General features: G+C 33.6%; 1 protein-coding gene across 2 annotated transcripts in view; it reads right to left on the minus strand.

Moving 5' to 3' along the window:
- Window positions 1-204: 204 nt before the first annotated feature.
- The window catches only part of LRRK2 (leucine rich repeat kinase 2), a 135,512-nt gene continuing 121,173 nt past the window's right edge, over window positions 205-14,543 (minus strand). Inside the window, exons 46-51 of one of the 2 annotated variants that reach the window (XM_074375025.1) lie at window positions 13,653-13,725; window positions 12,670-12,854; window positions 6,557-6,709; window positions 5,089-5,297; window positions 3,590-3,643; window positions 205-3,074 (exon numbers count right to left, since the gene is read on the minus strand). In XM_074375025.1, coding sequence (XP_074231126.1) covers window positions 2,953-3,074; window positions 3,590-3,643; window positions 5,089-5,297; window positions 6,557-6,709; window positions 12,670-12,854; window positions 13,653-13,725 — 796 coding nt within the window. In that variant the 3' untranslated portion in view covers window positions 205-2,952. Of the gene's footprint in view, window positions 3,075-3,571; window positions 3,644-5,088; window positions 5,298-6,556; window positions 6,710-12,669; window positions 12,855-13,652; window positions 13,726-14,543 lie in introns of both variants that reach the window. The other variant, XM_010970532.3, reaches the window with a different exon arrangement.

The following is a 14,543-nucleotide window of genomic DNA, read 5'->3' on the forward strand; positions in this document are numbered from 1 at the left end:
AAAGTATGTATATATCAGTAAAGATATTCTATTGAATGTGGCTGAACTCACATTTATCTTTGAAATAAAGTCCCTCTTTCTAAACAAAGATACTCCCAGCTTTATTCAAGCATGCTAGTCACAAAAAACTGAAATGATCTCATTTATTTTATAATTTCCTACTGCAAGAAGAAAGAACTGACCAGAAATTATCAGCAATTCATAGAAGGTTTTGAAAGCCAAATTTAATTTCCGATATATAATTATGTGCCAGAGGCATTGTGCTAGTCAGTAATGTAACTCAGACATAGTGGGTATGAAACAGATAGATAAATTTAAAAAAAACATATTGTAGGAAGGGAGAGACACAGAGAGAGGTTAACTGTAATATATGGAAGTTTTATATCTAATATATAAAAAAATAACTCTGTGCTAAGGCAGGAGAGTTTTCATCAGATGACCTTCAGTCTCAGCCTTGCTCCCCACTCCCATTCCACTACCCCCCAACAACAACAAATCAGAGCAATCTCACTCTCTTCTGCTGCACAAAACAGCACCCAGCTCAGGATAGGGATGCACTGTTAGGAAATCAGCAGTTGCAGGCAATTCATTGGAGTAGAGAAAATCATAAATCTCATCAATTACACTATTCTTCATATTAACAAATTAAGTATGTTCATAGTTAATACCATTGATAGAGTTGCACTTAATATGTTTATTTCAGTAACTGCAAACAAACACACCAAAAAATAAAAATAAAAACAAAAAGCCTGTTAACTCTTTGCAACTACTACTTTCGTTTTGACACAAGGAAATCCCCTTGCTGTAATAGGCTGACACGGAATTTAGACCAATGTAGGATAGAAAAGTGAGTCAGTAAGTAGCAAAGGAACTGGACAAGAAGGCAATCTGTTTTGTTACTTCTGCTCTGTGTCACCAATGTATGTCTTACTGTCTTGATGAGAAGTGGTTTAAATAGTTCACACAGAATCAATAATGCTTGGCAGACTTAGAGAAGCTCCCTTTCCTTTCTATCTAAACTTCCCCAAAAGTGTATTTTCTGTTAAGACAAATGCTTCTGTTTTGATAAGAATTAACAGTTTATGTTAAGAGTTCTAATCAGGAAAAAATTTAAATGACTGTGTCTATTTTTTTTGAATAAATCAGTTATTCTAAAGTCTTTTTTTTTTTTGTACAGCACCTAAGAATGAATGATTCTTCTTGAGAAAATTTATATGAAAACTTGAAAATACAATATATTATGCCTATTAGGTTTTATCCTAGGGTCCTGACAACTTGTATTATAGAAAATTAAATAATCTTCAGGAGAAAACTTAAGTTAGCAATTCCTATGGTGGAATGTTCTATGCATGATTAATACAAAGTTTCATATTAGATGGAGTACAGACTTATTTGTGAAAAATGAAACATTATCAGCAAGTTTTAAAATTCATAAACATGCTTTAAAAATGTTTATTATTTCATTTAAATACAATGTTCATTTACATATTTCTCCGTAATTGACTTTTGTAAAAAAATTGCATATAAATACAAAGTAACAGTGAGAAATATCACAGCTCCATCATTTTTGACTTTTTTTTTTGAACTACATAAAAAATTAAAACATAGGTCCTTTGAAAAATGGAGAATCTTTCAGGGTTAAGAATTTAATTACCCTTAATATAAAGAATTTAATTACCTTTAATATAAATTTAAAGTCTTTATATAGTAAAAATCTCAGTTCTAAGAATATCAAATGGGTTAGTTATCCTATCAGAGGGAATTGCTTGAAATGATAAATATTGGCCAGGGCCAATGGATTTATCAAAAATGTTTTTTCTTAAAGCAGAAATGACACTTCCATTGTTACCTAAGTACTTGGCCCTGGTACTCCTACTATGCAAATTTATGCAAACAATTTAAGCATAATTTAGAAGACAAGGTTATCAGGTACTACCATCATAACTATAAAGTCCCTTCCTTCTTCAGCAAATTGAAGAGTGCTACATACTTGACCCCATGGTCTTGGTGGGATTTGTAGAATTTCTATAATTCTGAAAATAGAGTTTCTAACTGCATCATGAAGGATTTGTAAGGTCACAAATTTAGGACGAAGATGAGTAGAAACATTTGGAGTGAAAAACATTAGGAACAAGTAGCCAGTGGTCTGACTTAGCACTGAGAATTAACATTAAATAAAACACAAAAAATATCACTTGAAGGACTGAACATTGCATTTATACCAATTATAAAACTTCAGGGTGTCCACATTAAAAGACAGAGTTGCAAAATAAGAGAAGAGAGAGTGGTTATGTCTTTCCCAGATATAAGGACTTAGACTAAATGTTACGTTTTCTGAACGGTAGGTTTCATGGCATTTTCTCTTAGGTAAGGTGATGTTCTGTGAGGTGCACTGCTTGCATCAGTAACAAAAAGAACTCACGTCCCAAGAAAGGGCTTTACTGGTGCAAATTCACTGACTATTTGCAAGCGTATATGATAACTGCACTTAAAAGCAATCTAAGAAGGAATGTATTACATAGGAAATTGGCCTGATATTTTTATCTATTTTGCAGAATATCTAGAAAGTAATCCAGCAATAGTACTATCTTAATCACAGAATTTAAAGTTTACTGCCACTATGGGTAACGAAACCAAAAAATTATTCACTTTGTAAATTTCAGTATAAGTACTGTAATTAAATACTTTTTTGATCTCCTTTCATTACTTAATTCACAAAATTAATTAAAATCTTTAGGAAATATTACATTTTAAATAGTTCTTTAAATTATACTTTCACTGGCAACTATTTTATACATTTTTATAAACAAAACTTATAAACATTCCTTCATATACATATGAGCAAACAGCATATAGTGGAAATACCCTTTTCATATGTAAACATTTTTAAAACAAATATTTACAAGAGAAGATAATTCTCCCATCCGAGGATAAAGATTTACAAGATCCCTCTTATTCAACAGATATTCTTCTCATTTTTTCAGCTAATTCTTTCCTCACTTCAATATGTTTCTCTAAATTTTGCACTTCATGTGGCAGATTGATGTCCCAAACAGACAAGCAAGACTGTATTTCTAGAAAATTAAAAAAAAGAAATCATGTTTCAAAGATCTGCCATAAGACATTTTTATTTTATTTTAATTTTGTTAATTTATATTTAGTTGCCTTAGACAAATGTATGTCTAAATACAGCTATAAATAATGCACTAAATTATTGCCATTTATAAGAAATTACATTTGGAATGTAAAACATAGAAATAACTACTAAAATTCAAAAAAATTAAAAATTAAAAAAATGGACATAGGTAAGATATAAGGAAAAATATCTACACTTAGTTTAAATTTGAGCTAGTTCTCATAATGTAGGAGTTGATATCTCTATTTCACCAGAAAAAATATTCAACATTATTAGATAACTAAAACTTAATTTTGAAGATTTGTATCTAAATTATTTGCACTATAAAGAAACTACTAATTAAAATGTGTAAACACATAATACGTTATAATCGACCATGTCACTGCACTCTGTCTGGAATACAGTATCCCATTAAACATTATCATTAAACATTACCTTTTTGGTGTTGCATACCTTCAGTATTTTTCCGATTATATCCCAGAACCAGCATGACATTTTTAAGGTTTCCTTTACAAAAAAAAAAAAAGTTTTCTGTTAAAATGACTTTAAAGAGTACAACTGTTCATATTTTAAGACACAAAAACTTTGAAACCTAACTTATAATACTACGATTTTGGAGATCCCTCAATTACATTGAATAAAAAACTCTCCAAGATGACCAGCAATTTTTTAAAATTAGAAAATTTATGATCTACTCCTTGCTACAATTCTTATTAATTGTGTGAATCTGAGGAAATAGCTTAAGCTTTCTGCAAAATGGGTTCAATATTAAACATTACCCTTCCACCCAAACTTACATATTAAAGAAGTGTGTACATAATTGCTTTGGACACTATAAGACACTGGTCACATGTGAAGCATTTGGATGGAGATTTGCATGGATGGATATACTGATACTCTGTCACATAACCATACTTTATTCTCAAGTCATTCAGTAATTTATTCCACAAATATTCATCAGAAGACTTCTACGTACTAGATCCTAGGCTAAGCTCTGAGAATAAAGGGAGAACAAACACATGCAGACCCAGCCCACATGGAGCTTATGGTCTAGTGAGGAGATTAGTTACTAATTACTAACTAAGTTAACTGGTAAAAAATGAAACAGCACATGCAAAACCTTGAGGTAGGATGAAGTATGGCATTTAAGTGGGACTGAACTTTCTTCTAGACAAGAAAGAGCAGAGAGGAATATGGCAAATGACAGAGACTAGAAAGGTGGGGTGAAGCCAGATCGTGTTGCACCTTGTAGATTACATTTAAATTATTTTAAAAAATCAATTAAATCCATTGAAATCCCACTATATATAATATCAGCAATGAACAACAATTTGGATCCCAAAGTACATACAAATTAAATTAGGGGATATGATGACATTGGTGAACAAGATAAGACAGTCCCCTACAGACCTTCTGCCTTGCTGGTGCAGACATGTACCCTGGGTACCAATCACTAGCAGCACCTAATTCTAACTCCTATTCAAAATTTATCTTACAAAATTTCGTCATGTGAACTTCTGAGACTTCACATGACACTAGAAAGTGAAGAGAAAACTTAAAATTTAAAAAAAAAACCATATTTTTATGGTCAAAGAGAATGTGAAAAAAGAAGAAGGAAGACACAAATAAACTTATCCACAAAACAAACATAATCACAGACACAGAAAACAAATTTATGGTTACGGGAGGAAGAGGGTAGGAAGGGATAAATCGAAAGTTTGAGATTTGCAAATATCAACTACTATATATAAAATAGATAAACAACAAGTTTATAGTACAGGGAACTATATTCAATATCTTGTAGTAATGTACAATGAAAAAGAATATGAAAAGGAATATATGTATGTATATGTATGACTGAAATATCATGCTGTACACCAGAAACTGACACATTGTAACTGGCCATACTTCAATTAAAAAAAAAAAGAAAGATCCAAAGGAAAGAAACTTGCCTAGCTGTGCTGTCATCATGACTCTAACAGAATCACAAAAGTTGTGAATTATACGTATAATTCGACGCGTTGAGAGATCAAGGAGTAAGATGTGGCCCCCTCCAGTTCCTATCCAGAGAGCAGTGTTCTTTTGCAGGCTGAGAGTTTTCACTCTCCCAGAATAAGACATTTTGTGTTTTGATTCCTTGTTCACTTTTACCAGTTCCTCCCTAAAACCATAAAGAAAGTCTGCATTAACACTCTTTTCAAAAATAAAGAGATTAATATCCCCTTCTGTATATTAGGCACACACATATAGATATAACTTTTTAAATTATGAATACTTGACAGTATACGATGGATATCATTAAAACTGTACAAAACTAATCTTGCTGAATACAGAATGCCAAACTGCCGCATTTCTCTACTTGAAGCATAAATTATCAAAGATAATACAACAAATGCCTCTTAACTTCAAGAAATTCTGAAATAACTAGATGGGTACAATTTTTATAAATAGGCCTATGTAATTTACCAAAAGAGAATAAATTTGCCCAATATGAAGGAAAAAAAGTCAGGTTCCAAAGCTTTTCATGAAGTCTAAAAGTTATAATGGAAAAGAAAATTATAGTCATTTATATGTAAAAAATATTAATACAAACCGCTAAATTTTTCCCTGGGCTAATGAATGACTCGTGACCAAAATGAGGTATCCAGAAATCAAAGAATCCTAATAATTTTAGAACCTCAGAAATTAAAGGACCCTTTACCTGGCAGAACTGTCGGCTCTTCTGAACATCAATCTCACCACCCAGAGAAAAACTAAGAAGATTCTAGGAAAGTAAACTTCGAAATCTTATTTATGGTTATGGTATATAATCTAAATGTTCTCCAGCAGGTTAAAAAAAAAAAATCTATTTGGTAAAACCAAAACCAAATAAAACCAGAAAATGGCTAGCAAATCAGGTTGGCCAAGCTCCCGTTCCCAGCAGCAGCACACAAGGGATGTGCCTGATAGGAAGTCCCCGACACGCTCCATCAGACTAAGCACGAGGCTCTCAGTCTGCCATCTTGAACCTCCCTCCCCAGCGCACTGGTCAATCGAGTCGGTTTTTTCACCCATATTTTATGTTGTTTTGTGACTTTTTCTTTGTAATGCCTTGAAGAAACCATATCTATTATTACTTTTTTTTTTCCAAAAATGAAATTTCTTGGATACCAACAGATGGTACTGGAAAGCATTAACAACTTTGTTTGTTTGTTTTTAATTTCTATTTAGAAGTAGAAAGGGAAAAAAAAGCTACACTTCCTCCCTCTGTGAAATCTGAAGTGTAGAGACAGCATTAGCAGGCATGAAATAACCAATGCCACTGCACCTACAGGCAACAAACACCACATTGCATGTACACTTGAAAATCTGTTAAGCAAGTAGGTCTCGTGTTGTATTCTTTTCACAATAAAATAAAACTTAAAAAAAAAATTCATTTACTTTAAAAAGTGCACACAGTCTATCAGTTCACAGAGTTTTTCAGTCTTCTTGTCCCACACTTCCACAAATGGGCTATTTTTCTTAGCAACATAAAGAACCGTGTCTACCACCACTGCTATGATGTTGGAATCACTGTAAGATGCATAAGAAAACCTATGGGGGAGAAAAGAACGTCAGCAGTAGTCATTTTTCTACTATTTCAAAATGTAATGCAGCCTTCTACTAGTTCTTAATGCATATAAAAGATTAATGCTGTTTTGAAAAAGAAACTGGCTAGAGTATTTGGCAATTATTTCAAATTCTCCCCTAACCATTCTGAACAGAATATATAACTTACTTAGGTATGTTAGTTACATTTGGTTACTTCATAATTTTCCCCTGATAATAAAATAAAGATTAACCAATGTTTATTTCTTATTTTAACTTTAATTTCACTTTTATCTTATTCCCTATAGAATTTTACACTGTCCAAATATGCAAAGTATCTTGACTTCTAAAAAAACACATAATATCTGTATCCTTATGATACTCAATAAAATCCTTATTGTCAAGAATGACTGGGAAGTTAAGGGTTAGTCATTTACACCTAGAGTTATAAAACATAAGACATTAAAGTCAACTTTAGTGGTAGAGTCTTCAAATATTAAATATATTAAATATATATTATATATTAAATATTAAAGGATATTTTGCATCAACACAAGCAACACAAGGTATGAAAATAAATCCACATCTTCACCCAAACATAAACAAAGAATAGTGTCATTTTCCTCCTTTGAAAATAAAGGAAAATGACAAATATTTTTAAACATCTACCTAGGACATTGGGCATTTTACACATTTTTTTACAAACAGACTGGCTACCAAAGGTGCCATCTGCATGGCAAACTCCTAGTTAGCCTTTGAGGCTTAACTTAGTTGTCAGCTCCCCAGGAATTCCTCCCTGACTTAACAAAATAGACCAAGCATTCCCTTTCCCCAACTGGTGTAGCTGTAACATCACAGACCTTATTAAATATAAAATTGTATTTATTAGTGTGTCCCTGACACTAGACTGTCCCGTTGCCATGAAACCTGCTTACTGGGAGGGAGATGTACGCAACAGGAGACAACTTCTGAGAAGCAGTAAATACTTTCAATTGTCTATGAAACTGGGTCCTAATCTCTTTTGTGAAATGAACATCTTTGAGAGCCCAGTATGTATGGACATTCTATCCGGTAAAGCACCTACTCTAAATCTTACGTGGAATTTTAGGGGGTTAAACGACACCATGACCTCGTAATATGTTCTGTGAAATAAAAGAATTGGGGTCCCTCTCTTCCTAAGTATTTTCAAGCTTGTATAGGTTGGTTAAAAGTAGAAATTACAGAATGAAAATAAGTCCATCCAAATATTTACCAAATGTAAGGAAACAAATCAATAAACAAAACAGAAAATCCCCATGCATGAAAACTTACAATGTATGGTAGTATATCTGAACTCTTGACTAAAAAAAAAATAAATCTATTTGTCTGTCTGTCTATATCTCTCTATCGTGAAAGGGAAAAAACAGGTACATGAAAGAACAAATCTAAGGCATCTAATCCCCACAGGTGGGGATCAGACAGACATATAGAGGAAGTGACATCTGGACTGAAACAGGCAAGAGGCTAAGTAGTGAGCCAGGAAAAGAGAGAATCATGCAAGGTTGAGGTGAAAGGGAACAGGTTGTCCTCAAGAACTGAGACAAACTCAGTTTGGCTTCGGCACAGTTTGGACCCTGCAGCCAACTGTTTCAGGAAGTGGCCCCACCCACCACTGATTTGACACCTGCTCAGTAAACCCTTGGCCCTGCAACCAGAACCCAGGACCTGGCTCTGCCCACTGGTAGGCCAGCACTAGCCCCAGGGCCCCCTAGGGTTACACAATCAGCCAACTCACAACCCGGTAATGCAAACCAGAGTCCAGCAGCCTTCACACAAGGCCAGACCTGGCAGCCAAACAGACCAGAGGCCACCCAAGCCTACCAGACAACCCACATAGAGTCTGACACAGAGAGATGACCCTCACAGCCCTAAATGGGGGAAACCCTAGAGCACAGAGCTCTCGTGATGAGAGAGAAGTGCACCGCTGGGACAAATAAAATGTTACCTACAAAGGCCGCTTCCTCAAGGTCAGGAAACAACCAACCTACTAGATACTTATATAAAAAGCAAGTTAGACAAAATGATGTGACAGAGGAACCTATTCCAAATGAAAGAACAAGATAAAACCCTAGAAGAAGAACTAAGTGAAATGAAAATAGGCAAAGAACTCAGAAGTGTGATGCATAAAGTGAGAAGTTAGAAGTTGTAAAAGAGTTATAAAATATAAAAAACAACCAAACAGAGATAAAGAACACAATAACTGGGGGGTGGGAGGAATAGCTCAGTGTACATGCTTAGCATGCACAACGTCCTGGGTTCAGTCCCCAGTACCTCCATTAACCAAAAAAAAAGAAAAAAAAAAAAGAAAATAATAACTAAAATGAAAATACACTAGAAGAAAGCAACCGTAGATTAAAAAATACAGAGGAGTGGATCAATAAGCTGGAAAGGGAGTAGCAGAAATCACTGATGCTAAACAGAAAAAAGGGAAAAAGAATGAAAGAAATGAAGACAGTTTAAGAGACCTCTAGGACAACATCAAGCACACTAACATTTACATTATGGAGGTCCCAGAAGGAGGAGAGAGAGAGAGAAAGGGGCTGAGAACACAGCAGAAGATATTATAGAGGAAAACTTCCCGATCCTGGGAAAGAAAACAGACATTTAAGTCCAAGAAGTGCAGAATCCCGTGCAGAATTAACCCAAAGAAGAACACACCAAGACATTGTAACTAAAATGACAAAAATTAAAGATAGAAAACACTAAAAACAGCAAAGGAAAAACAACAAGTTATGTACCAGGGAATTCCTATAAGGCTATATATACACTGACTTTTCAGCAGAAACTCTGTTGGCCAGAAGGGAGTGGAATATATATCTAAAGGGATAAAAGGGAAGAACCTAAAACCAAGAATACTCAACTCAGCAAAGCTCTTGTTCAGATTTGAAAGAGAGGGCAAAAGTTTCACAGACAAGCAAAGGCTTAAAGAGTTCAGCACCACCAAACCAGCCTTTCAAGAAATGTTAAAGGAACTTCTCTAAGTGAAAAAGAAAAGGCCACAATAAGAAAAATGAAAATCACAAAAGGAAAAAGGCTCATCAGTGAGAGCAAATGTATAATAATGGTAGAAAATCATCCACGCATAAAGCTAGGAGGAAGGTTAAAAGACAAAAGTAGTCAAATCATAACTATTCTCAATAAGCAGTTAAGAGATATGCAAAACAGTTAGATATAAAATATATTAAAAACAGTATTTATGAGGGGAGGAAAGTGCAAATGTAGGGTTGTTAAAATGCAGTTGAAATTAAGAGATCAGCAACTTAAAACTAATGTATATATAGAGAGACTGCTATATATAAACCTCATAGTAACCACAAACCGAAAATCTATAATATATACACACACACAAAAGAAAAAGGAATCTAAACATAATAATAAAAATAGCCATCAAATCACAAGAGATGAGAACAAAAGAAGAAAGGACAAAAAGATGTACAAAAAAACCCCCAAACAATTAACAAAATGGCAAAAAAAAAATCAATAATTATTTTACATATAAGTGGATTAAATGCTTTAATCAAAAGAAACTGAGTGGTAGAATGGATACAAAAACAAGACCTGGATATATGCTGCCCACAAGAGACTCAGTTCAGATCTAAAGACACACACAGACGGTGAGGGAATGAAAAAACGTATTCCATGCAAATGGAAATCAAAAGAAAGTCAGTGTAAGCAATATTTATTTCCAACAAAATAGATTTTAAAATCAAGACTGTTATAAGAGACAAAGAGGGATAATGATCAAGGGATAAACCCATGAAAAAGATATAACAACTGTAAATATATATGCACCCAACATAGGAGCACCTAAATACGTAAAGCAAGTATTAACAGACATAAAGATAGAATTGATGGTAACACAATAATAGTAGGGGACTTTAATGCCCCATTTACATGAATGGACCAATCATCCAGACAGAAAATCATAGATATATATAGAATATTCCATCCAAAAGCAGTGGAATATACATTCTTTTCAAGTACACTTAAAATATTCTTCAAGATAGATCATATGCTTGGCCATAAACCAAGACAGTAAATTTAGGAAAACTGAAATCACGTCAAGCACCTTTTCTGACCACAGAACTATGAGAATAGAAACCAACAAGGGGGAAAAATGCAAAAATAAACACAACATGTGGAGGTTAAACAATATGCTACCAAACAACAAATGGGTCACCTATCAAGTGGTGCTGGGAAAACTGCACAGCTACATGGAAAAGAATAAAATTAGAACATTCTACATCATATACAAAAATAAACTCAAAATGGATTAAAGACATGAATGCAATCCCTGAAGGCATGAAACTCTTAGAAGAAAACATAGGCTGAACATTCTTTGACATAAATTGTAGCAGTATTTTTTGGATCCATTCCTAAAGCAAAGGAATAAAAGCAAAAATAAACAAATGAGACCCAATTAAACTTAAAAGCTTTTGCACAGCAAAGGAAACCACCAACAAAATGAAAAGACTACCTACTGAATAGGAGAAAATATTTGCAAATGATACAATTGATAAGGGGCTAATATCTAAAATATATAAACATCTCCTATGACTCAGCATCAAAATAACAAACAACCCAATTTTTAAAAATGGGCATAAGACTTGAATAGACATTTTTTCCAAAGACATACAGATGGCCTATAGGTACATGAAAAGATGCTCAACATCATTAATCATCAAAAAATGCAAATTAAAACCACAATGAGATATGACTTCACACCTGTTAGAATGGCTATTATCAAAAACTCCACAAATAACAAATATTGGTGAGAGTATGGTAAAAGGAAACCCTCATATACTGTTGGTGAGAATGTAAACCGGTGCAACCACATTATAGAGGTTTCTCAAAAACCTAAAAATAGAACTACCATATGAGCCTACAATTCCACTCCTGGGTATTTATCCAAAAAATAAAAAAACAAAAACACTAATTCGAAAAGATACATGCATCCCAATATTCACAGCAGCATTATTTACAAGCACCAAGATACGGAACAACCTGTGTCCATCAACAGATGAATAGATAAAGATGATGTGGTATATGTGTGTGTGTGTATGTTGTGTATATATATATATATATGTATACATGTGTACACACACACACACACACACACACACACACAAACAGAATAATACCCAACCATAAGAAAGAATAAAATTTTGCCATTTGCAACAACATGGATGGACTTGGAGGGTATTATGCTGAGTGAAATAAGTCAGGCAGACAAAGACAAATACTGTGTGATATCACTTATATGTGGAATCTAAAAAATAAGACAAACTAGTTAATATAACAAAACAGACTCACAGATACAGAGAATTAACCAGTGTTTACCAGTGGGGAGAGGGAAGTGGGGAGGGGGCAAGACTGTGTTCGGGTATTAAGAGGTAGCAACTACCGTGTATAAAATAAGCTACAAGGTTAGATAGTACAACACAGGGAATATAGCCAATGTTTTATCAAAACTGTAAGTGGAAATAACATTTAAAATTGTGAATCACTCTGTTGTATACCTGAGATTTATAAAATATTGTAAGTCAATTATACCTCAACAAAAAAAGGTCAAAGAAAATATCCAAAATACAAGTGTAAAGTCCACAGCTTTAGTGAAATACTGAGTTGACTGCCTTTCAAATTTCACGTTTAATTTGACACAGAGATAATAAAAATGATAAAAATTTAGATTGATAAATACTAACAAATTTTCATAGTTTATCCCAAATGTGATTTAGACAGTGATTTTTTTAATGTTCCTCTGCTTTCTAAGTTTTCTATAACGAATGTTCAAAAGTATAATAGAAACGTAAATTACGCATTTTATAAGATTCTTGTTTGGGATTATCAATAGCATTATTGACATGATTATAAAGAATACACATGAATAAAATGGCAAATTAGTTGCATAAATAAGAGTAACTTACAGCTGATTTGTCCTGCTCTCAATGAGTTTCTGAATGGTGAAATCATCAGAAAATGAAAAAATTTTTGTACCACATCCTCCCCACATGATGTTTTTTTCAGTAGAATTCATAGATTCACTCAGACACATCAGGGGGGTGCTGACATTTCCTATATTGAGTATCTTCAAAGGGGCAGCTCCTTTACACTTTGCCAAAAAGAGAAAACACATTTAGTAAATTGAGTATTTTCAGAATCAAACTGTAAAATTTGAGCTTCCTAAAAACTACTTTCTCATCTTAAATGGTTAAAGGTATTAAAATAAAAATTCAAGGTACATTTTTCAAATGATTTATAAAAATAAGATTTAATTGAAGTGGTTTTCAATGTGTTATCCTTTTATCTGTTATATCCTTGTATCTGTTCACTTCGTACTAAATTTTAAGGTAAGTAATCTACGGATTACACTATAGTTTCTTCTTTGTCTCTCACTAGATAATAAGGTTTTTTGACAACACAGGTTATAAATAGGTAGGATGTTGAATGACTAGATGGAACCACAGATGAGTGATGGATGGGAAAATTAATGCTTTAATGATAAATAAGAATCTTAAGAACAAAAATTTAAATGATTTCTTCAAGGCTAAAGAAAGGTTGGTATTGAGCCAGATTCAACACTTGTTTCCCTTGTTTTGCCTACAATATATTTATAAGAAATTACCTACTTCGTTTATATAAAAACGGAATTATTTCCATCCCTAACATAAATCAGATTTCATTTATCAATTCATCTTTAGTTCATTCATATAAAATAAACAGTTGATCAGCAAGTACTTATACAGTCTATTGTGTATAAGACTTTCTCAAACAATAGAAAGATAAACGTCAGAATTTATGATCCTTCTTCTCAGGGAGTTTATAAACCCTTAGAAAGACAGTGGTGATGAGTAAACATAAAACGAAGAACTTAAAATAAACATTAATGTAGAATGCGTTCAACATTTACCTTAACAGTTTTATCTTCAAAAATCGCTAAGTTGCCATCAGCAGTTCCCACTAAGAGGAAATTTTTTTGCTTGCTAAAAGAAAAAAATGCCAAAATTGTTACAAAGAGAATGTTCATATTGATCAAGATGACCTTAATGTTCCCCCTAACTTAACTAAACATTAGACAGGTTTCTTCCTGATTATTGGTCCCTGACTTCCCTTTTCTTATAGCATTTACTTGTGAAAACGTAAATTGTAACTTCTTTTGCTGTCCACTAGAGAAGTAGATCTTCTCTCAGCCTCTTGCCAATTTTTCAACTCAAGAATGTCTTTCTCAAGGATCTGGGAGCCCTTCCTTTGAGATGTGATCAAGAAAGATGGCACCACTATCTCCCGGTCTTTGTGGGACCATGGGAGCCTAACTTCAATAAGCAACAATTAGCAAACATAGATGGCCTAATCACAGTGATGCTCCTCCTCCGCAAGGTCCTCCAGTACTTTTCCACTAGCTCATTCCAGGGCTTAAAAACTCCCACCTTTTATTTCAGCAGAGCTGAGTTCAGTCCCTCTCCCCCAGTGCAATCATCTTAAATATGAAGTCTTCCTTACCTATTTGATGGAATTTTTATTTGACAATAGCCAAATAATTTCAATTCCAAAACTGCCAGTGGAGTTTCTGTTCCAGCCACCAAAAATTTGCACTTTACATTTTTCTAATGCTTACTTATTTTTCAATACTGACTTAAACCGGGTAAGTATTATGGGGAATAATCTTAACGGCTCCTGGAAATCATCTTGCCCCAAATATTACAGCAACCAACCTGTTACTCAGACCTGAAATTCTGCCATTTAGATAAATTCTTTTGAGATAAGATCCTTGTGACCTATAAAGGTGAAGCCATTTTCACCT

Source organism: Camelus bactrianus, chromosome 12 (assembly GCF_048773025.1).
Source record: "Camelus bactrianus isolate YW-2024 breed Bactrian camel chromosome 12, ASM4877302v1, whole genome shotgun sequence".
Lineage (NCBI taxonomy): Eukaryota > Metazoa > Chordata > Mammalia > Artiodactyla > Camelidae > Camelus > Camelus bactrianus.